The following is a 22,079-nucleotide window of genomic DNA, read 5'->3' as shown; positions in this document are numbered from 1 at the left end:
CTTAGCATCCACTGGGTCCACATTGGCCACACACTGTTTATTAAACCCTTGTGATAAATGTCGCTCTGCTCCAGGGAAGAATTTGACTCTCCACATGGACAGAAACCAATTACTCAGGGAAAAACAAACAAACAAACAAACACCATTACTCCTTTCCAGTGTCTGTCAGGGTAGGGTTCCATGTGCACCAAGGTGGAAGGCTCCCCTAAGTGAGCACAGCGGGCGATCCTGGGGCTCCTAGGCACCCCACAGGTGGAAGTGTGTCAATCAGGGCCTATATTTAGCTGCAAATAACAGACACCTGGGGATACGTAGTTTAAACAAATTAGACACATCATTTTTTTCACAGAGTACATACAGTCCAGAGAAAGGCAGACAGGCTAGTGTGCCACACTGTCACGTGGTTCCTCTTCCAAGATAGTGCCCATGTTCCTAGGCATCGCCTGCAAGTTCTCGGCAAGAAGAGGGAAAAGCTGAGGCCAGAGGCTGAAGGGCCCCAGTCAGGAAGTCTGTTCCTTTTTAAAGAGCTCTCCTGGAAGCCTTATCTGTGAATTTCACTCACTGGCTAGAACTGTGTCACCAACCACCCCCTAACTGCAAGGGAAATGGAGTTTCTTTATCTGATGACTAGCAGAGAATGAAAGAATAAACAAGTAGCCAAGATCCCCGGCACTGGACCTGACAGTTGATTCAGTTCAGCATCCACAGGTCCTGAGAAGATGATGCCTGGAGAGGTTCCGAGGCCATCCAAGGTCACAGAGGCCAGCAGAGGCACACCCTGCAGCTGACCTTGGGCTCCTGGCTCCCAGAACACAGATCACATGACAACAGGGCCAGTCTCAGTGCACAGGGGTTTATTGAGTTATGGATGTCAGTCCTAGTGCTGGGCTGAACCACAGGGAAGATGGCTACATGGCCAGTGCAACGCAGGGAACTGGATTCTCACTCAAGGTGGTGTCCAACAAGCAGCACATCAAAGACAGGAAGCAATCTGCCAGCGTTAGTGATGCGGTGCCGGTGTCTATCATGATGGGTAGTGCCTAACTAGGAGGATGCCATAAAATGCTGGAGTACCAGAGGGAGTTTTGTCTACAAGTCTGTTCAGATGTACACCTTAGAGCATGATAAAACAGTGTCCAGATCTGCAAAGAGCAGTAGAGCAAGAGCAGTGGGCCAGCTTAGGAGACAAGCCAGTCCCTTTTCAGTGGGGCAGTAGGCCACTAATGAGGCCCAATATCCCAGGCAGGGTGGGACAGTTGTCCAAGGTCTGCTGTCCAAGTCAGAACAGGGACTGGAGAGCCAGAACAAGAAGCATGGAGAGCAGGGAGCTCCCCTCCAGGAGCACATCTGCAGAAGACACCTTGGCAGGTGGGAGCAGAGTGTGGACCTGAGAAAGAAGCCCGGTTCTGCTCTCTGCCACCCCCACCCTCCCAGGGCATTCATTCTAGGCCCACTTGCCATGGAAGGAGTCAGTGCAGGGGCTGCCAGCTCACCATCCCCTGTCTGCACCTACCTGCAGGAGACTCTGCTCAGGGTCCTGGTGGGAGTCCAACTGGTTACGGAGGATTGGGGGCCACCCACCGTCAAAGGTCTGTATGGCACTGTCTATGGAGGGATACAGGGTGAGCTTGGCTGAGAAAGCCTAGCACAGGGCCCAGCTCCTCAAGGACAAACTGAGAGAGACCCTTCGCATCCTGCATGGGTCCTCCCCAGGCAGATATGGGAAGAGAGGACGTCTGCAAGGTTTTCAAGATGGACAATGCTAAACACAGCTGTGTTTAGAGTGCCTTACAAACTGCAGCCTTCTCTCCTTACGGAAGCATGACAATTATCACCCCCATTTTACAGATGAGCACAAAAAGGCTTAGAGGAGTTAACTAACTCTCAGCTAGTAAGCGGCAGGGTTAGGCTTCAAACTTAGACTCCCTAACTCCTAGACTGGTCAGCGAACCACCTAGCTATTCAGACTAGAAAGGCAAGACTATTAATAGGGGCAGCTGGCTGTGCCTGGAGGATGGAACCGCCTCAGAAGTGGCAGAAGCAAGGAAATGGGCCTCCGTGGCTTCCGCTACAGGCCTCAGTCTCCTCACAGCCAGCCAGGCAGCTTGGCTCCCGGGCCCCGCCCCTCCCGGGCCCCGCCCCTCCCGGGCCCCGCCCCTCCCGGGCCCCGCCCCTCCCGGGCCCCGCCCCTCCCGGGCCCCCAAGCAGCGGTTCCTCGGCCCTTCACCCAAGCAGCGGTTCCTCGTAAAGAGTCCCCGGAAGACTTCGCACTCCTCACGCCGATTTCCGCTGGCTCTGCAGTCGCACCAGGGCTCCACGCGCGCGCTTGCGTTGTCCACGTAGTTGGGCGTGATGGCTGTGCCTGGTCAAACCCCGAAAACAGGGTAATCGGCCCATCCAGGCGGAGGCATCCCCGGGAGATCCCCTCCTGCCGGTGCATACCCACGAGGCCGGCGTAGGCGCGCAGGCAGCTTGGGGCCTGGTCTTGGAGGCAGCCGTCAGGGTTGCTGGCTGTGGTCGCGCAGGAGACCTGGAAGGCCAGGAGGCGGGGCCTGCGCCGCGCGGCCGGAAGGCGGTGAGTGGGCCAAGAGTGGCTCCGACCCCTGCCCGCCCTTCCCCACCCCCCACCCCGTCTACTCCACCTCCTCCGGCACCTGCAGATCCGGCTGTGCTCGCAGGCGTCTAAGGGCCCGAGGCAGGAAGGTGGCGCCCGGCCAGGCCCTGAGAAAGCGCAGGAGGGCACGAAGGTCTGGCGCCGGCGCTCTGCGCACGCGGGGCCGCCGCAAGGGCAGAAGAGCAGTGCGTGTGTAAGCGCGGGCGGCCCGCGGGCGAAGAAGTGGCGCAGGGCGCGGCGGCAGCGGGCGCGGGGGCAGCCCCCTGGCCCGGCACGACCCAAGCACTGCACCACGTACGCGGTGCGCAGCCGATGGCACCGCTCGTCGGCGGTGCACGCGTCGGCCGCGTCCACGCATGGATTCGGTGCTACAGAGCTCCGCGATCCTGTTGGAGAGGCGGGTAGGCTGCGGTTGTTGGCGTGCCCTACACGCACACTTCACCTCCTCCTCTGGGTCAGGGCCTCAGAAGATGCGGAGTGCTCAAAACTCGAGATGGGCAGAATGTGACCCAAACGCGTTAGCGACTGGCACTGACTGGCCTACCGTTGCGAGGATGGGCAGCGACGGCCTCCGGGCATTCCTGCCGCACGTCTGCGGTGGATGCGGAGCGTCGAGGCTGGGCCTGGCTGGCCTCCCCCAAAAGCTGAGACCCATCCTCCCCAGGCGCCACCCCTCACCCATCCAAAGAGGGGTCCTTAAGATTCTTCCCATTGTCCTGGGCCCCACCTCACACGGAAAACTGCAAGGCTCCTGGGGACCTGGCTAATGGAGACTATCAGAAATGGCGCCGAGGTCCAGAGGTTAGGAGGATCCCACATGCCCCAGAGCAGCCAAGTCTCCAGCGCGGGAGCCGCACTTGCTGAGCCCCTGAGCCGAGCGCACTAGAGCCTATGCTCCGCAGTTAGAGAAGCCTGGCCAGGCAACTAGAGAGGCTCCGGCACAGCAAGGAAGACCCAGCGCAGCCGAAAGTAAATCAGAAAAATGGAATTAATGTAAGACGAGGCACTGAGCACAGTGGCTGCTCCTCTTCCTTTCTTTGACAAGCGGAGACGTCAGATGCCCCTCCTTCCCCTTCTCCCTTGGAGACCCTTCGAGTGACCTATAGTTTTCTGCTTCCCTTCCTTCTTGACCGTCTCTAGAGCATCCTCCTGCCTCTGCATCTTCCCCCTCCATCCTCTTCTACTGCTCCCTTCTTACCAATCTAACCAGTGCTGCCCCACCTGGAGGGACTTTGGCTTCTCCCCCGGCCTCTCTCCTCTCCACCAGCCAAGTAAAAGAGGCCTGGCAAGGGCTCAGGTACTGGAGCCATTTAGTCCTGGCTGCGGGGTGTGGATTCAAGAGAAGCCCCAGATGGCAGGCCATGGGGCTCAGTCCTTAGCCGTAGGGCACTCCACTGTGGACAGAGTGTGCCTGGCACAGCCTGGTCACATACCAGGGGTCTGTTGGGCAGAGGGTGAGCTTTGTCTGGAAGTGCCATGGGCACTGAATGCCATGGGCATCTATATCCAGCCAGGGACTTCTCTGGTGGTCCAGTGGATAAGAATCCATCTCCCAGTGCAGGGTACACGGGTTCGATCCCTGGTCGGAAAAGATCGCACCTGCCGCAACTACTGAGCCCGTGCACCGCAAGAGAAGAGTAGCCCCTACTCGCCGCAACTAGAGAAAGACCCAGCACAACCAAAACTAAATTTTTTAAAATAAAAATCAATCCAGCCAAGCTAGAGTCTCTGGAGGAATTTGGCAGCCCCTTCCCCCTAGAGCACCAACCAGACTACCCCTGCCCCTCGGTTCTCTCTGCTTCCAGGAGCCTTCCTCAGATGAGAAGGCTTCTGGCCCCAAAGTCTAAGTTTCCCTCAGACTTTGGCTTAGCACCCATTTATTTCCGAGTGTGTGTGTGTGTAGTGGGGTATTTCCTACCTCAAATCTGGGAGCAGGGCCCTCTCTGGCAGTGGCCTTTCCTTTCTCTCTCCTCTCCCCCCCGCTCCAAGCTCCCTCCCGTCCTTCCAGGACTTTAGAGCAGCAGACAAACATTGCCCTTTTCTCCCAACCAAGCCTTCACATCCCCAGGCCTCAGCCACACACATCAGCTCCTAGTGTCTCCTGTGGTCTTGGTGCCATTTCTGTTCTTTGCTTACCTGTTTCCCTCCACCAGGAGCACCCCTCAAAACAGCACATCTCAGCTCCAAGATCTCTGTCACCTTCTCCATTTTCCCTACCATACACCACCTGGTAAAGTGACCCCCTCCCTCCATGATGCCCCAAGTTGGGGAGGGATAGTCCAGGTGGTTGGAACAGCAGATGCATGGCATGGAGACATTGAGGATGCAGGGCAAGGAATCAGTGTGAAGTTGCAAGACTGAAGGTGGAGGGCTGGGCCTGGGAGAAGGGTAACAGAGGTAGGAGGGCAGGCAGTAGGAAAAAGAAAGTCCCTGGGGCAAAGTTACCAAGGCGAGATTTGGGAGGCCATGGCTCCGCGGGGCCCAGAAGCTGGAGGCAGGGTGCTGTGTGTGTCCTCAAACCTCGGGCACAGGTGTCTCACTGGTGCCTCTTCCTGCATTTTGGCTTTTGCTACAATCATCTTCTTGTGCTCCCACCTTTTTCTTGAGGATCAGGAGGATCCGGGACAGAGAAGCCAAGGTTCAGAGGTCTGGGGGGAGGCAGCCACTCACCTAGAAGCAGTAGCAGTAGCAGTGCAGGTACCAAGCAGCTGGCCATGCTGGGCGGCAAACAGGAGGGGACGGCTGGAGGCAGAGCCCCTGTCGGACAGGTGCCTCCTTCCCAGCACCCCTGGGCCACAGTGATGGAAACCTAGGTGTCTCCGCTGACTGTTCCTCTGGTGGGAGGAGCCTTTGCATTGGGAATGATTCCTGCTGCCCTCACTGAGTCCCCGCCCAGGCTGGACCTTCAGATAGATCTGGGAGCCACTTGACCTTGTCTCTGCCATACTAAATTATTAAATTTATGGAACAACATAATTCTTCTCCTTTTATAATTTCATTTTTAACTTTTTATTAGCTGATATTTAGACTTACAGAAAAGTTAGAACACTGCAAAAATGCTGGTGCTCCCTTTATATCCTTCTGGGTGAAGGATATAAAACCAGTTTGGTGGTTTTCCCTTCAGATGGTGAAGGGAAAACTGGTTTCCCCTAACATCACCATCTTACCTGACCATAGTACAATTACTAAAACAAGGAAATTAACATTGGTACAAGACACTTAACTGTAAATCCCTTTGCATTTCCGCAGTCTTTCCACTTATGTCCTTTGTTTCAAGATCCCATCCAGAATCCCACGATGCACTTAGTGGTCAATGTTGCCTTAGTTTCTTCCAATCTGGCAGTTCCTCAGTCTTTCCTTACAAACTGGGTGCTTTGCTATCTGACTCTGCTCGGTGGGCAACCCCCTTCTCAAGGGAACTGTAAGTGATAAAAACTTCTTTCAATGGCACTCTATGAATCAGAATCCCATAGAGAGCGTAGGAAGGGGCTTTAGCAAACAGTCTCATTCAGCGCCTTTCAGTGGTAGAGTGAAAGCAAGGCCTGAGCCTTGAGGCTTGCTACTCTGCTGCCAGCGAGTGATTGCAAAAATTTTGCAATTCTTCACATTTTCTGAAATGTGATTTTGCTGCTCCTCCCTGGAGTGTAGGTGGAGTTTACCTCCCAACCCCTGGAATCCTTGACTTGCTTTGACCAACAGAATGTTATGGAAGTAAAATGTGCAGGTCATAGACTCTCAAGAAGCCTGGCAAGCTTCCACATGCTCTTCTGCAGGAGGCAGTGAGTGAGGTACTTGCCTCAAGATTACAACTACAGATTTTTTGTTTGTTTCAGTTTCCTAAAACCTTTCGGTAACTGATCCTGTTATTTTGCTCATCATGGACTTTTGTATTAATTTTGATCTTTACAAAATATTACATTAAAATATTACTTATCTTGATTACTTTTTTTGTGCCCAAGATAAGTGCCTCCCTTGTTTCACTCTAATCCTGTTCCTGCTCTCTTAGAACCCTCCCCAGCTATTTGTGAACAAACCTGGGCTAGCCTCCTGGAAAATGAGAGACACAAAGCCCACTCTCCCCAACCCCCTACCCAAAAGCCAGCCAACCCCAAAAGCAATGGCCAACAGTTGACTGCAAATGTATAAGTGAGGTGAGTTGAGACCAATCAAACCAGCAGCTGAGTTCAACCTAATTTGCCAACTCACAGAATTGGTTATTGTTTTAAGCTACTAAGTTTTGGGGTGGTTTTGTTATATAGCAATATCTAGCTGATAAAGAAGGTCACTAAGCAACTCTTGTATGAAGCAAGGGGAGACAGTAAATGGCTTCTGAGAGTATCCAAGGGAGGCAGGAGAGGTGGAGACAAGGGATCATTCAAGCAAGGCAACGCCATCGTATGCCCAGTATCTCTGGGTCCTGGCTGTCATCCGAGGTTCCAGACACCACCTTTTGTCACCCTCAGGGAGTCCCATGGTGTTGAATTTACAGACAGAGAAGACTCACAGAGGCCCAAGGGCAACATGGTTTTCTTCTGACTTCTTTGAAGTCCTCTCCAAAATGGCTCTCTTTATTCCCTCCCATGAAATGAAGGAGGGGTTGATTAACATCCAAAATGAGGGAACTGCAGCAGCCCCGGGCTCCTCTAAAATCTCGCCAGAGGACTAGGAATGGGGTGGGGCAGAGGATGCATATGAGGGATAAGAGAGAATAGGACACAGAAAAGGACGTCCCAAGGATTTTGTTTGTTTTGCAGGGGTAAGATTCCAGGGAAGTGGCTTCAGTCTGAAATATAGGGCCCCTGGAGTCCAGGGTTCTGGTCTAGCAGTTGCTGGCCTCCTAAGAGCTAGGTCTGAATAAAGTATGAGTAACAGACTCCTTTTATACAGTTCTGTTCAGGTGACTGCATTGTACTTAACTGGACGGTGACTGCAACCATGCAATCAGAAAGATGATTGCTTCTTGGCAGGAAAGCTATGACAAACCTAGACGGTGTGTTGAAAAGCAGAGACATTACTCTGCTGACAAAGGTCTGTATAGTCAGTGCTATGATCTTCCCAATGGTCACATATGGTTGTGAGAGCTGGACCATAAAGAAGCCAGAGTGCCAAAGAATTGATGCCTTCGAACTGTGGTGCTGGAGAAGACTCCTGAGAGACCCTTGGACTGCAAAGAGATCAAACCAGTCAATCTTAAGGGAGATCAATCCTGAATATTCACTGAAAGGACTGATGCTGAAGCTCAAGCTCCAGTATTTTGATCATCTGATGTGAACAGATGACTCACTGGAAAAGTCCCTGATGCTAGGAAAGATCAAGGGCAGGAGAAGGCATCAGAGGATAAGATGACTGGACGGCATAACCAATGCAATGGACATGAACTTGGGCAAACTCCAGGAGGTGGTGAGGGACAAGGAGGCCAGGGGTGCTGCAGTCCATGGAGTCGCAAAGAGTCAGAGGCGACTAGGGGACTGATCAACAACAGCAGACTCCTGGGACAGAGAGGTCTCTCTGGGTGCCCAGCCTGACCCAGCGCTCCCTAGTGACAGGAGGTCAGTGACTACATGGCCTTCACTCCTGGGTCGGATGGATTCTTGCTTACACTGGAAGGTGTACTCTTAAGAGGATCCCACAGCCCTGAGGACTGGGGACAGCATTGTGTAAATTCTGATGAGGTTCCAGGGTCTTGGAGTAAGTGGTATGTCAGTAACTCAGGGAAGAAATTTCAAAGCTGCCTGAAGGTGCAAAAAGTCAGCTGAGTTGCTGGCTCTTCCCCCTGGGAGTCCGAGTTCCTTGGAGTGGCAGTTAGTAGCCACTTGTCCTTAAGTCTTCTCATGTCAGGAGTCACTTCACCAGAGACAGGATCTTGGCTTTTGGACTCTACCTGCTGAGAATGAGGTGGAGGTTCCCAGGAAGGGCTGGGACCCTCTCTCTTCCCTCAGGGAAAACCATAGAACTTCTTCCTCCCCTCCAGCAACCGGCCTCAGACAACAGCTTCTCCACAAGGTCTGTCTCATTTCCATAATGTACAAGTTCAAAAACAGAGTCAGGGACTGTGAGATAAGGGGCTAGAGGAGGATAAATGAACTATGGGAGGGGGAGGGCCCCACCTACCTTAGGGGTACAAGCAGGACTATGAGGAACAGGCTTCTCAAGGTGGCTGTTGGGTTCTAGCAGAGTTCTCAAGGTCTGGGAAGCAACAGGTGGTGGAACAGTGCTGTGAACAAAGGTGGCAAGAGTCCCTGGTGCAGGGTGGGGCACAGGGCTCAAGGTGACTGGGTGCTAGGTGGAGAGGAGGGGCCCGGCTGGAAAGAGAAGACAAGAGCCCATCCCTTCCCTTCCCTCCCCATCTCCTACTGTGCCTCACTCACCCAAGGGCTGGGGCTCCTGAGGGGCTGTCAGGCGCAACTCCATTGGGTGAATGCTGCCCAGAGGTTGGCCTCTGCATGGGCCATCTTTGGATCTGGGCAGTGGGTAAGAGACCAGGAGACTGAGACAGCGACCGTTAGCATGGCACCCTGGGGCTGCTTCCCTGTGGTAGAGGCTTGTACCCAGATCACTCTCCCCAGTTCGCTTCCTACTCCCTTCTGAGGGGAACCCTAGAGACTTATGCTTCCCGGGGCCTTAGACACTTTCTCTCTCCAACCCTGACATTTTCCCCAAACTCTGGCACACCCGAACATCTTCCAGATGTTGATGTCACACGGGTCCCAAAGAGGGATGGGACTTCCTCTCCCAGTGGTACCCATGTCTGTGCTCCTTGCTATCGGGTAACCCTGCTGCCTTTGATGACTCTGAGTTATGCTCAGCTGCTCACACCTCATCTTCCAGGGCCTTACCACTTCCTTTGATATCTCTTTGAAACAACAATCTCAATACTTTACCAGGTGATGACATGTAGTCGCTGCCTCCTGTAAGCTCCCAGTGACGACACACCAAGCTCTGACCACCTTGATCCTCTGCTCGCAGACCCACAATCAACTCTCATTGTGTCAAGGCCCTTTCAGCTGTGCCCTGCTCCTATTTGGGATGCCCTGTATTCCCATCTCCAGTCCAAACCATGCCCTCTCCCTCATTTTGCCCAGAATGTCCCCAAGGCCAGACTGTGTCAGAGGTGGTCAAAGGGGGCCTGCCTTGCCCAGCACGCAGTGAGGAGGCCGCCCTAGACTGACAATACTTGGTATCACGTGGCCCTCATCCCAGGTCATGGAGCTCTGGTTAGGGGCAGGCCCTTGGCACAAGGCAGCCAGCACCACAGCTGCCCAGTGACAAGGAAAGGAAAGGTGTGTTGGCCCCAGCATTTGGGAACTTGAAGGGGGTAACAGCAGAGATTTTGGCAGAGGAAATGTCAGAGGGCTGAAAGTTCATGAGAGAGAAACTGGAGGGGCCTTGAAGAGCACAGTAGAGCAAGAGTTGCACCATAAGCTGGTGGAAAAACAGGGTAAAGCCAAGGATAAAGCAGCCTCTTGATGGGAGAAACAGGAGACGTGGAAAAGGGGTACTGAACCACCGTATTGGGGGCTGTGGGGGCCCTGCATGGACCTACACCTTTGGCTTCACTGGAAGACCACTGGGGCCTTCTGCTCAAGGCTTCTTTCCATTGCTTCTGCCTGCCTCTCTGCACCTGAGGAGAACAGACCCCACCCCAGCTACACCAGGTCCAGCAGAGCTCTGAGGAGCAGAACCTTAGACCTCAGTGCCTACCCACTGCACATGAGGTCCCTCCTGGAGCCCCAGAAGCATCGCTGGAGACAGAGTCCCGGACGCCGGCAGCAGCACCAGGCCAGGCCAGCCCCAGGGAGCAGAGGCATCACAAAGCTAAGGATCACCGCCAGTGTGAAGGCGTCCCGGTCTGCGGAGGACAGGCTACGTCTGAGTCCTGAGTGCACCACATGGCTCCTCCCCGCCTGCCCTCCACCCCCCTCACCCCCCCCCCCCGTGGGCACACTTTGAGGCTGCACAGGACCGCTGTCCACACTGCCACCCAACCCTGGCTTGTCACAGGAAGGCGGAGCCCAGCCTGGAGCACAATGGCAGTTATGGTTACTATTGCAAACCTGAAGAGGAAAAGAGAAAAAGAGGGTCCCATGAGACTGGGGACTCCCAGGGTCAACCCCCACACACCTTTCGGGCCACTCACCCCGTGGCCATGGCAGGCCATCAGGCAGAGCTCCAGCTCTCGGAAAGTAGTGTTCTGGCAGCGCCTTTCCTGGCACACCTATGGGCAGTGTGGGCACTGGGCAGTGAGGGGGAGTGAGGCTCTGACCCATGGGACTCAAGTGGCAGCGAGGGGTTGGGTGGGCAGGGCTCACCATTCTAGGTCCACACTGGGTGCCTGCCTCTACCAGGCCCAAGTCAGGCAGGTCCAGCTGGGCACCGGGCAGCACGGAAGCTCCCCTGCAAATCACCTCTCGGCTGCCCAGGTGTACGGTGGAGTCCACCGGAACCACGTGTGGCACCAGTGCGCTCTGTTCCCCGCCCTGGCACTGCAGTTTCCCACACTGCGCATCCCTAGAGAGAAACGGAGGTAGTCAAACCGCGTGGTGTTTCTCCACACCCTCTTCCCCAGCTTCCCTTCCCTCCGCTCCCCACCTCTGCGCACAGGGTACGAAGTTGCCGTCCCCCTGCTGGCCGCAGTTCACCTGGGCGTCTCCCGCGGAGTTCAAGACCTGGAAGCAAGCCTCCGGGGCTGGGCGCGAGCCTGAGGAAGCAGGGGCGGGACTGGGGACAGCCCAGACTGGAGCCACGCCCGTTCTGCCTCAATTTCCACCCCACCCCACCCCCCGCCCACCTCCCCTAGAGCACCAAGCAGCGCAGAACTGCGGATGGGGGCGGAGCGCGCGCTCCCGGTCTCACCAGGCCCCCAGAGCTGCTGGCACTGCTGCTCCAGCGTGGGACACGCGCCGTCCCGACAGTAGCCGCGGCCTCTGGCGCAGGGCGAGCCGTCCAGTAGGTAAATGTCCGGCGGGCAATAAGGGGAGGCTCCGGTGCAGAATTCGGGGAGGTCACAGTCGCCCGCAGCCGGGCGGCATGGCGTGCCCGCCGGCTTCAGCTACGTAGGTGACCCGGGTGAAGGGAAGGTGGCGAGGCATAGAGAGACAACGAACAGAGATACGGGAGAGCCCGGTGGGGAAGTTCAGGAGAACCATGCACAGAGCAGAGCCAGCACCCACAAGGGAACCCAAGGGCGCCAATTAGCCAAGACCAACAGGCCGGCTCCCAAGTGCCCCCAACCCTCACCCCGCAGCCTCCCATACTCTCACCAGGCAGTGTGCGCAGCAGTCCCCGTGGGTGCACTGGGCTCCCGCACGCAGCGAGCAGTTGTGGCCAAGGCAGCAGGAGTCGGGGCACTCCTGGAGCCGGAAAGGCGAGGAGGGACCAGGTGAGGGTGCAGCGCTCAGACCTCCGGGGAGGGGGCGAGCGGGAACCAGTTTGGTCCCCCGGGGCTGGTCTTGCGGACCCCACCTGGCCGGCGCCGCAATCGCACTCCTCGCCCTTTTCTACAAAGCCGTTCCCGCAGCGCGCCTGCGGCACCAGGAGCCCGGAGTCCGGCGCGTTGGAGAGACAAGCGCCCCCTCCCTTTCGGAAGAAGGCGCGCAGCTGGCGGCGGCTGCAGGCGCTAAACACGCGAGGGAACGGGTGCCTACGGACGGGGGAGGGCGTCGGGCGTGCGGAGACCACCCCCGCCAACCCCTGCGTGTCTCCAGTCCCTCCCCCCCAGCACACTGGCACTTGGCTACGCAGCCGGTAGATGCGCAGACACCGCTTGCGCGACGGACAGCTCTCTAGAGGCAGAACCCAGAAAGGGTAAGTAACTCGCGCAAAGTCACACAGCGAGCGCGAGGCAGGAGGGTGTGACGCCAAGAGCGAGCGGCCCAGGACCCAAGGTCAAATCCCGACCCAACGCCACTCTTCCCGGGATTGGAGTCACCTCGAAAGGTTGTTCCGAAAATAATTTATCACATCATGGGAATCCACTTTGCCTGCTTTAGGGCGGGAACTGTTACCATCATCCCGATTTCACGGAAGAAACAAGGATAACCATTTCTCCCACAGAAAGGCAGCAGAGGAAGGCCCAGGTCCCGCCCGGCAGCCCCGCCCCCGCACCCCCGCACCCCGGCCTGGCGAGGATACCCGGTAGCCGCCGCCATCACGCAGCCGCCCTGCTCCACCGCCGCCTCCGCGCAGCAGCCGTGGGGGTCGTGGCTGAGGCCCAGGCTGTGGCCTATCTCGTGGGCCATGGTGGCTGCAGCACCAATGGAGAACTCCGAGTGGTCCTGGGAGGGCATGGCTACGGTCACTGCGGGCTGCGAGGACCACTCCCCAGCACCTCTCCTCCCGCTTCAGTCCCAGGTGGTGCTCACTGTCGTCACGCCTCCAGAGCTCTCCGCGAGGCACATGCCCGCGACGGGTGCCAGGCCCACTGTGGCGCCCCGGAAAGCTTGGCCCCTGAGAACGGAGGGCGGCATGACCGGGCCGGCCCGGAGTCCGAGCCGCCAAGCGGGGACCGCGTGGGGGTAGGTGGCACCCACGTGAGCAGCTGAGCAGAGTCGTGTGGCTGCCGCGCCCACAGCCCCCGGCGCCACTGCAGGAAGGCCCACAGCGTGGCGTTCGCGTCTGGCGTGACGCGGCTCTGGTCCTGCTCGGTCCACACTTCCAGGCCGGTCAGCACCACCTTAATGTCCAAAGTCCTGAGAATCTGCGGACGCAGGGGAGCAGACTGAAGCGGAGGACCCCCTTGGTGCCTGGGCTCCTCCACGGGAGTACCTCTCTTTTCTCCCCGCCGTTCCCTCTCCCTATCTCCAAGTCTGCCCCCTCGCAGTCACCCCCAGAAGGGCTCTCTCCCTGCCGACCCAACCTGATCCACATAATTGGCGACCTCCAGGAGACGCTGTTTGGCGTGGTTCAAGTTCCGGTGCTGAGTCAAAAACTAGAGGGAGAGATTCAGCGGCGGAGTGACGACAGGCTGAACTGACCCCAACCAGGCTCTCCAACCCCCCTGGGGCTCCTCTCACCAGGGTGTGGTCCCCCACTATGTACAGCTCCAGGTACCTCGGGCTTCGGAGGGACTCCCGCCTCTCCTGGGTAGGGGTGGCAATGGTGATCCTGAGTGGCAGGCTGCCGGGCTTGAACCCTGACCACCAACCCCAGACCTCAGAGAGCACAAAATTAACTCTAAAATATTTTGCTAGAATTTGTTCCTTCAGCTTCCAAATAAAAATATCAGGACAGGAGGCCCTAAATTGGGGCTGCACTGTTCCTGTCTCTTCTGATTTTAAAGGGCTTTGGATACTGCATTCCCACCCCTGCCCATGCCCCTGACCCTGATCTGGGTGGCACACGAAAGGCTGGTCATGTCCCTTTTGTCCCCTGGGTCCCTGTGGCCACAGGTTCCTTTCCCGCTGAACAGCTGCTCCACCCGGAAGATCCTATGGGTCAAGAAGTCCTTGGAGTCCCCAGCTGGCCAGGGATGCACATAATAGCTGGCATTGCTGCTGAGTGTGATCAGGCCCCTAGGGTGCAAAGGGGTGCAGGGGAGGGCAGTCAGGGGACATCTTTCCCTAGCCCCAGGTCCAGCCTCCTCCCCCAGAACTCCTCACCTCATCCCAGAGCAGATGCTGAGGACCACCCAGGAGTCCAGGAAGCCCCTCACATGCCCATGGTAGTGGCAGTGATCCTGGAGAGCAAAGGACCCAGCCCCAAATCTCAGCCAGGGCTGAAGTGGAGGGGCAAGAAAGAAAGCATGGTGGGGGACTAGCTCCAGCTTCTTCTTAGAACAGGAGAAGGGGGGAATGGTGGAGAGGCCCTCAGGGGTGTGTTCCCCAGCACTCCTCACTCTGTCCTCAGGGCCCTTGGAAGCATCTCACCTTGTGGTTGGGGAACAGCACTACCGGCTGCCCATCTGGGCTGTAGTGGGTTTCTGTGTATCCTGGGGCCAGCAGCCTGCTGGGAGGGGGTGTTGCAGAAATTACCTAATCCAGCCCTGCCTCACCCTCTGGTCTTCCTCCCTAAATGCTAATTGAGTAGCTCTTTGAGTGAGGCAAAGTAATGTAATGTCTTTTGATGCTTTTGAACTGTGCTGTTGGAAAAGACTCTTGAGAGTCCCAAGGGGATCCAACCAGTCCATCCTAAAGGAAATCAGTCCTGAATATTCATTGGAAGGACTGATGCTGGAGTTGAAACGCCAATACTTTGGCCACCTAATGTGAAGAACTGACTCATTTGAAAAGCCCCTGATGCTGGGAAAGATTGAAGGCGGGAGAAGAGGATGAGATGGTTGGATGGCATCACTGACTCCAATGGACATGAGTTTGAGTGAACTCCGGGAGTTGGTGATGGACAGGGAGGCCTGGCGTGCTGCAGTCCATGGGGTCGCAAAGAGTCAGACACAACTGAGCAACTGAACTGAACTGAACTGATGAGTGGGGCACAGGGCTAGCACTTAAGAAGCAGCCAAGGTGTGTCTTATATGGGCTTCCCTCATAGCTCAGTTGGTAAAGAAACTGCCCATCATTCGGGAGACCTGGGTTTGATCCCTGGGTTGGGAAAGTCTCCTGGAGAAGGGAAAGGGTACCCACTCCAGTATTCTGGCCTCAAGAATTCCATGGACTGTATAGGCCATGAGGTCCGAAGAGTCAGACATGGCTGAGCAACTTTCACTTTCAAGGTGTTTCTTAAAGAAAGGACAGGAGTGATTGTGCATTGCTTAGCTCTGAAAAATCTTGGGCAAGAGGGAGCAAGGTGAAGGTCAGGAAGGAGTCTTGGTAATGGCTTAGGTGTGGAAATGGGAGTTTGGGGAGCACCAGGAGCAGGAACAGGGGAAAGTTTGTGGTTCTTGTGGGACCTGTGGCAGGCAGCTGGATCCACAGGTCAGGGGTATTAGACTGGGCAGGAGGAGAAGAGTCAGGAAACCCTGCCGAGAAGGCGGACCTTGGAGACAAGGAAGTGTGAACTCCTTGGCCCTGGCTGCTGCCTACCCTTGTTGGATGTCTGGACAAACCTTTAGCCCAGAAATTCCTACCATTTTTGGCACCAGGGACCAGTTTCATGGAGGACAATTTTTCCATGGACAGGGGTGAGGTGGGGTTGGTAGGGGTGGGATGGGGTGGGGATGATTCAAGCACATTATATTTATGATGCCCTTTATTTCTATTATTACATCAGCTCCACCTCAGATCATCAGGCATTAGATCCTAGAGGTTGGAGACCCTTGCTCTGGGGCACCTCCTCCCACTCAAAGTTCCTTCAAATCTCCTCAGGCCCCCAGATCCTACATATCTCCCCAGCTGTCTTTCACTGAGGCTCACCCCCTACTTCCAGAGGATACAGAAATCACACCTGCAGATCCCGCCCATGTGAGCAGGGATCCTCCTCCTCTCCTTCTCCAGACCCCACTCAAGTAATGATATCATCTTCAGGCTTCACCTCACCAGCATCCTTCCCACCAAGATAGATCAACATTCAGTCAATTTCTCTTTGAAGAAAATCCGTCACCCTCTCCACCTTGACCTCTTTACCCCAAAACTGCCCCCAAAGACTTGTGGTACCTGCGTCTCCACTCTCCAGTCCTTCCCCCTCCTCCAGCTTTGCTCCCCCACTCCACCCACACACTCAAACCTAGGGAGGAGGTGATGTGATCACCTCTTTTAACACATGGGGATATTGAACCACAGAGAAACTGTAGTTAGGCATGGTGGAACCTAAGTTTGTTCTCAGTGCATGGGGGAGAATAAAAAAATGTGTATGTAGGATGCTCAGAACAGTGCCTGTGATGAAACAAGCAATTGAAAATGAGAGACGTCGGTAATACAATCTAGGTGGTTTCAAGGACCCACTCTCCATCTTAGACACTCACCTCACCCAGCCCAGCTGTGCTTGTTCATTCACAGCTCAAAATCTTTCGCTTTGCACTATCCTGGACACTCAGCACCAAAATGGCCTTCTGTAATCTGGCCCTACTAGGACTCCCCAAATTTGTTTCTCTTTGCTCCCTTCCTTATAGAAGGAGACTCTCCAGGCAAGCCAGACAAACTGCTACCCCCTGAATGTGCCTTGACCTTTGTAGTCACTGTACTTTTGTGCCTGGTATTCCCGCTTTCTGGACCACCTGTCCATCTTGGATTCTCTTTTGACTCACCACACCCTGAGAGCACCCAGAAGGTGATGCTCACTCATTTGTGGCAGGAAGCTGACAAGATGTGCCTGGGGCTGGGATGAGAGATATGCCCTACAGTGAATCCAGCCTCAATAACCCATTTCAGTCTCAAGGGAGCCAGTCGAGACTAACATTGACTCTCCCTGTAACCTGCACCTCCTCCTCTGGGGCTGTCACCCCATCCAGCCTCCCTCTGGGGTTCCCATCCATCCCTGCCCCCAGCAGTGATCCTTCCCCAGAGAAAGGGGCTGTTCTTGGCTCCCAGCTCTTTCCCCAGCCTGATACTCACTGATTCTTCTCCAGCTCTAGCAGGAGCTCCTGACCTTCAGCCTCCAAGGCCACCAGCCTCACTTCTAGCTTTGGGACCTGGGCAAGAAGGAGTATAGGGCTGAGAGGGTGGGCATCCAGGCCCTCTGCCTGCCAGGAGCAGGAGGAATATAGAGGTAGCTGACAAGGGAGTTCACGGGGAGAGCACAGAGGCACAGGGCAGAAGACCTCCACTTGCCATGGTGGGTGCGGATGGGTGTGGGCTGCGAACATGCAAAGATGTCCCCAGACTCAGAATGTCTGTTCTAACAGCAGCCATTTGACAGAGCCTTCTAGGTTCACTCCGCATCCTCCCTGGAGAGATGAAGGGTCTCGGAAAGATGCCATTCCTGGCCTGAGGGCCCGGGGCTCTTCTGGCCTGCCTTCCTCTTTCATGCCCAGAAGGCTCCCTCTACACAGAGAGTACAGTGCGGTCCTGAAGACGTTGATGCTGGAGAGTGGGGTAGCCACGGCCTGGGCCTCCTCACAACCTCCCCTTTCACTCCCTATAGGATTCAGACTTAGCACCTCTGCCTCCAAAGCTGACAAACTCCTCCCCCTGCCACCAAATTTTCCTACGCCCCTAGCAGGCTCACCTCACACCTGTATCCTTGAGCCTGGAACATAAACCCTGACCCACAACCCAGGCCAAGAGAAAAACACTGGATTTCTTCTCGGCTAGATGTCAGGAGTATGAGCCTGGGGCCAGCCTGCCCACCTCTCCTCCCCCCTACCTTCTTTGCTGCTTCCACCCTGCAGGAGTACTCCATCTGCCCCACTTTGTCCACTCAGCCTGGCTGGGGGCCCAGAGTTGGAGCAATCTGGGAGCCTCCTGAAGAGAGGCTATGTCTTTGAAATGCTGGCCCTTCCCTTTTATCCCACAATGCACTGTCCTGGGCCTCAGGCCAAGAGGCTCAGAGTCTTGTTGGGAGGGCTCTTCCTCTGCAGGTGGGGAGCAGATAGTCCCTTCCCCCAGCCTAAAGCCCCCCACCCCCACCCCTGTGCCCCCAGCATGAGCTCATGTGGCCGGAATGCCACTTCTTGTATTGGAGAAAGGAGGCGGTCCAGCTGGAAAGCGTCCCCTTGCCCCACTCCCATCCCTCTTTCTGTTCTCTGCGCCCCAGCTGTCTTCATTTCTCCCCCTCCAGTGGCCCTACCCCTCACCACGTACTCCATCTCCAACCTGAAATGTAGGTGTTCCCTGCCTCAAGGACACGACTCCCTGCCACGCTGTCTGCTGTCCTCATCTTGGCTGGCTTCCCAGGGACAGAGACAGTGGGGAAAGCAAAGCCCTTCTGGCATTCCCCTCCTGTTCGGTCACAACCCAGGCCAGGCCCAGAAGGAGGTCTACAGTCAGGCTGGCCCCAGCATGTGAGGAACAGTCTCAAATCTCAGGCCAGCACCATGCTGACCAATTGAATTGAGGCCCTGAGGGTCTGGGGGACCCAGGGAGGGCCCTAGATTGAGAGGTGCTGGGCCTGGGGGCACCCTGGCCTTCACGGCAGTGCTCTTCTGCCTTCTTCCTTGCAGGTTTGGACAGTGGGTTGTCCTCTCTTTCCTGATAATTCAGGATGAATAGGCCTTTCAAGGTGTGGGAGACATTGGCCAATGGTTTGAAGTTTTTCAGACCTTAGCAGGTCTCAGGCTTATGGATTAAAGAGCTGCGTGACCTTGAGCAGTTTCTCCAAGTTTTCTGGGCTTCAGTCTGCCCCTCTGTGAAATGGGCATACAAAGGATGTTGGGCTCTGTGCAGCACAGCTGTGCGACACATACAGATGGGGACAAGGTTATTCTGGAAGTGTGTGATGGATGACTGTTGGGAGACTGAGGCAGAGCATCCACAAGAAACAAAACAGGGTGGATTTGCATCTAAGGGCAGAAGTAGATCCTGCATGAGTCAGTGAGGTTGAAGTTTCGGGTCCCTAAACGACGGGGTCTTGGTGAGGACAGCAATGCATCCAGTGTCACTTTGCAAAAGGAAGATATTTTGGTGTTTTCTTAAAAAGGTCCCTGAAAAACTTTAGGCCCCACAAACTCTGGCTCCACCTCTGCCTGATGGGGTGGAGGTGGCCTGAATAATACTGGAAAGAAAGGGTTAGGGAGGAGGTGGGGGAGAGGAAACGGGAAAATGACTTCCATGTGTGAAACCTCTCTCCATCTAGACGTCTCCCACCCCCACCTGCCAAACCTTTGGGGAGGGGCCTAAAGGACTGGGGAATCTAGGGACCCTAGCAAAACTGCCATGCTGAAACCTGGGGAGGAGCAAAGGGGCCGAGAGACTCTGGGCCTCTACATGGAAAGGGATGGTCTGGCACTGACCGGCTCCTCCAGGGTGACCATGCGCTGGGGTCGTCCATCTAGGCTCCAATGCAGAACGACTGGCTTTCCAAGGGTGTTTCCTGGGGTGAGGACAGAGCACAGGGTAAGAGGAACACAGGGAAGTTGGGACAACACAGGGGTAGAATCAGAGGATGTCAGCAGGCAGGAACAGGACACTTCATCTTCAATACTCAAAGGTTTAGCCTGGAGAAGGGGGACTACCCTTGGGGCATCCTTGGAACCCAGGAGCTGGAAGGGAGGCAGAAGAGAGAGGAGTCTGGGAAGAACAACTCAGCTGGGTACTCGGGAGCTCTAATGACCTTGGGAGGGGAAAACGGGGATCAAAGATCACCAGGAAGATACCAAGGCCCCCAAAACAGAGGGTAAAGGAAATGGGAGGCAGCTTTGGGTATTTTTAGATGGGGTAGCAAATGCTTTTAGGGTGAGAGATCTGTGAAAAAGGACGCCTGTTCCTCTGGCACCATCTGAGAAAAACAACAACCAGATGTTGCCCAGAGCTTCCCCTGGAGTTTTGTGCTAGGGGCAGGGCTTCCAGGGACCCTGGCCCAGAAGCCCCCCTTTGTGGAGGCGGGGGGTGGGATGGGGGTTGTTTTGGAGTCAGAGCCTGAGTGCTCCCAGGCTGGGAATGCTTAAAGGGGCTCCAGGAGCCAAGCATTACTCAGAGGGCGCCTGGAATGCTCCCCTGGAATGCTCTCAGTCCCCCCTAGTGGGCCCCAGAAACTCTCACCACACCCACACCCGCCCTGAAGGAATCAGACCTTAGGCTGCCCAGAACTTGCAGGCAACCTTCCCATCCCTCTGGCACTCAGTCCCTGGGGAAGCCTAGCTCCCAGAACTGACCACTCCCCACCACCCACCCCCGAGCCCTGCCCCCAGTGCTGACCAGGCTGAGATGGCTGCCTGTGGAAGTGGCTCAGCTCCTGCCAGGCCACCTCAACTCCTTTCTCCTTCTCCATCTCCTCCTCTAGACCCCATCATCAAAGACCTGGGATAGCAGCAGCTCCAGGAAGTCTCCCTCTGCCAGGTCCTCCTTGAGAAGATCAGCAGTTGCCATTAAGGAGATGGGGGCGGGGGTTGGGAGGTTCAGGGCCTTGGAATGGAGGCTGCAGGGCTGGTGCAGGAAGGGGTCTGAGTGCATGTATGGGAGCCATGGTGGGGGTCTCAGGCCAGAGAGGATTTAACTAGATCCAACTGCCCCTGGGCTTCCCAAGGTGGAGAGGGGAAGCTGTGCACGTGTGAGTGTGGGTTGGGGGTTCTCTCCTGGCCCTGCGCGCACACACTGGCCATTGGTACCTTGATGGGGGCAAGGAGGCAGAGATGGAACTGTGGTGACTAGGTAGATGGGAGTGGAAACGGAGGAGCCAGTGTGGTGTTGGGGAGCACAGAGCCCCTCTTCATTCCTCCCAGGGGTTCCTTCATCATCCCCAGACCTCAGGCTGAAGGAGCGCTGGAATGCCTGTGGACCATCTCTAAAGGCCTGAGGGCTGTTGTCCCTCCCCACACACATCCCAGAACACAGCAGGATCCTAGCCCTGTGCCCCTCACTGTGACACCCTGCACAGTGCTCTGGAACCCACTGCCACCAGGCTGCCCAGCCCTTCCTGCCCCCCTGGTCAGGCACCTGATGCACAGGAGAGATTTTTGTCAACCCCATCTCGCACAGAGTTTGGAGGGGCCATTCTGAGAAGAGACAGAGCTAGAGACTTCCCTCAGGGCCCTGCTATCAGGCACCTTCTGTCTGAAGCAGTTGCTGTCTAACCAAACAAGGCAACAGTATAAACATGCACACTGCCCCAGAGCCCAGGGGTGAAGCAGCGAACATGGGATGATGCAGGAGGGTGGGGGCCACAGCTAGTCCCTTAGCGTGAGGCCGCAGCAGGGACTCCAGGGCACCAGTGGTCTGGGGCTTCCTGGAGGACCGAGGCCCGCTGAACCCTAGGAAATGGAGGTCCAGGGACCTTCACACTGGCAGATGGGCAAGAGCAGAGAATCCAGAGGGGCTTGGGGGTGCTGAGCGGCTACTCCGAGGAGAAAGGGCCCTGCCACTCTGCCTAACTATTGGCACAGGGCATCTGGGAAGAGTGTGGAAGATTGGGCGAGAGGTCTGCCCAACTACAGGTGAAAGTCCCTGGGCAATTCCTGCGGAGACTTTCCCAAACCCTCCGCAGGGCCTGTCCTCCTGGCCCGCGGGATTCCCGGGGATTTCTGAATCTCCGTCCCAACAGTGCCTCGCCTGACACTGTGGGGGAACTCCCACTCACCTTGAAACTCCTTCGTCCCCCACGCGGGCCACGGTAGTCCCAGTAGCAGCAGCAGCCCCCACGTGGGCGACCCTCGAGCTCTCCGAGACCCCGGACGCATAGCTCTGAGCGCCCAGCGTCGTCGCTGCGGCTCCCGGCTCCCGGCTCCACCCCCGCTGGATCGCCGCCGACCCACGCCCTAATCAGCCGGCCCTCCGGCTCGCACCCCCTCCTCGCGGGACCCTGCGCGGAGCCCCGCCTGCCTCTGCCACCATCGCCGCCCATCCGTCCTGACCCCAGGCCGGCGGCGTGTGCCCTCGGGGAGCCAGATCCATCCCCCTAGAGCTTGGAGGGGCGGGGGCGGGAATCTGTGCGGGCCCCCCGCCTTGGGAGACCCTCCCGAGCCGACCCGCAGCTTAAGTTTCAG

The 22,079-nt window shown here is 56.4% G+C and overlaps 2 protein-coding genes across 2 annotated transcripts; both read right to left on the bottom strand.

The window, feature by feature from the left end:
- Window positions 1–931: 931 nt before the first annotated feature.
- Window positions 932–5,330, bottom strand: GFRA4 (GDNF family receptor alpha 4). The gene is made up of 6 exons (XM_052651161.1): window positions 5,285–5,330; window positions 2,655–3,000; window positions 2,443–2,552; window positions 2,228–2,362; window positions 1,514–1,605; window positions 932–1,360 (listed from the first exon to the last, which is right to left on the bottom strand). The coding sequence occupies exons 1-6, from the start codon at window positions 5,328–5,330 to the stop codon at window positions 1,280–1,282; spliced, it is 810 nt and encodes a 269-aa protein (XP_052507121.1). The 3' UTR covers window positions 932–1,279.
- Window positions 5,331–8,762: 3,432 nt separating this feature from the next.
- On the bottom strand, window positions 8,763–21,773 carry ADAM33 (ADAM metallopeptidase domain 33). Its single transcript, XM_052651009.1, has 21 exons — window positions 21,674–21,773; window positions 19,392–19,471; window positions 17,056–17,132; window positions 14,479–14,557; window positions 14,212–14,288; window positions 13,935–14,124; window positions 13,627–13,692; window positions 13,470–13,541; window positions 13,144–13,310; window positions 12,976–13,060; window positions 12,746–12,888; window positions 12,077–12,254; window positions 11,875–11,964; window positions 11,468–11,663; window positions 11,204–11,312; window positions 10,924–11,122; window positions 10,752–10,829; window positions 10,560–10,668; window positions 10,316–10,463; window positions 8,983–9,074; window positions 8,763–8,800 (listed from the first exon to the last, which is right to left on the bottom strand). The coding sequence occupies exons 1-21, from the start codon at window positions 21,771–21,773 to the stop codon at window positions 8,763–8,765; spliced, it is 2,373 nt and encodes a 790-aa protein (XP_052506969.1).
- Between the last annotated feature and the right edge of the window lie 306 nt (window positions 21,774–22,079).

Source organism: Budorcas taxicolor, chromosome 13 (assembly GCF_023091745.1).
Source record: "Budorcas taxicolor isolate Tak-1 chromosome 13, Takin1.1, whole genome shotgun sequence".
NCBI lineage: Eukaryota > Metazoa > Chordata > Mammalia > Artiodactyla > Bovidae > Budorcas > Budorcas taxicolor.
This window is presented reverse-complemented; position numbering and strand designations above follow the sequence as displayed.

Coding starts and splice junctions, on each gene's coding strand:
- GFRA4 (XM_052651161.1), bottom strand. CDS start 5,330: ATGGCCAGCTGCTTGGTACCTGCACTGCTACTGCTACTGCTTCTAG. Junction 2,553..2,654: donor GAGCACAGCCGGATCTGCAG/GTGCCGGAGGAG, acceptor CGCGCGGCGCAG/GCCCCGCCTCCTGGCCTTCC. Junction 2,363..2,442: donor CGCCTACGCCGGCCTCGTGG/GTATGCACCGGC, acceptor GGGTTTGACCAG/GCACAGCCATCACGCCCAAC.
- ADAM33 (XM_052651009.1), bottom strand. CDS start 21,773: ATGCGTCCGGGGTCTCGGAGAGCTCGAGGGTCGCCCACGTGGGGGCTG. Junction 19,472..21,673: donor GGGGACGAAGGAGTTTCAAG/GTGAGTGGGAGT, acceptor TCCTCACCCCAG/GAAACACCCTTGGAAAGCCA. Junction 13,542..13,626: donor TAGTGGGGGACCACACCCTG/GTGAGAGGAGCC, acceptor CTCTCCCTCTAG/TTTTTGACTCAGCACCGGAA.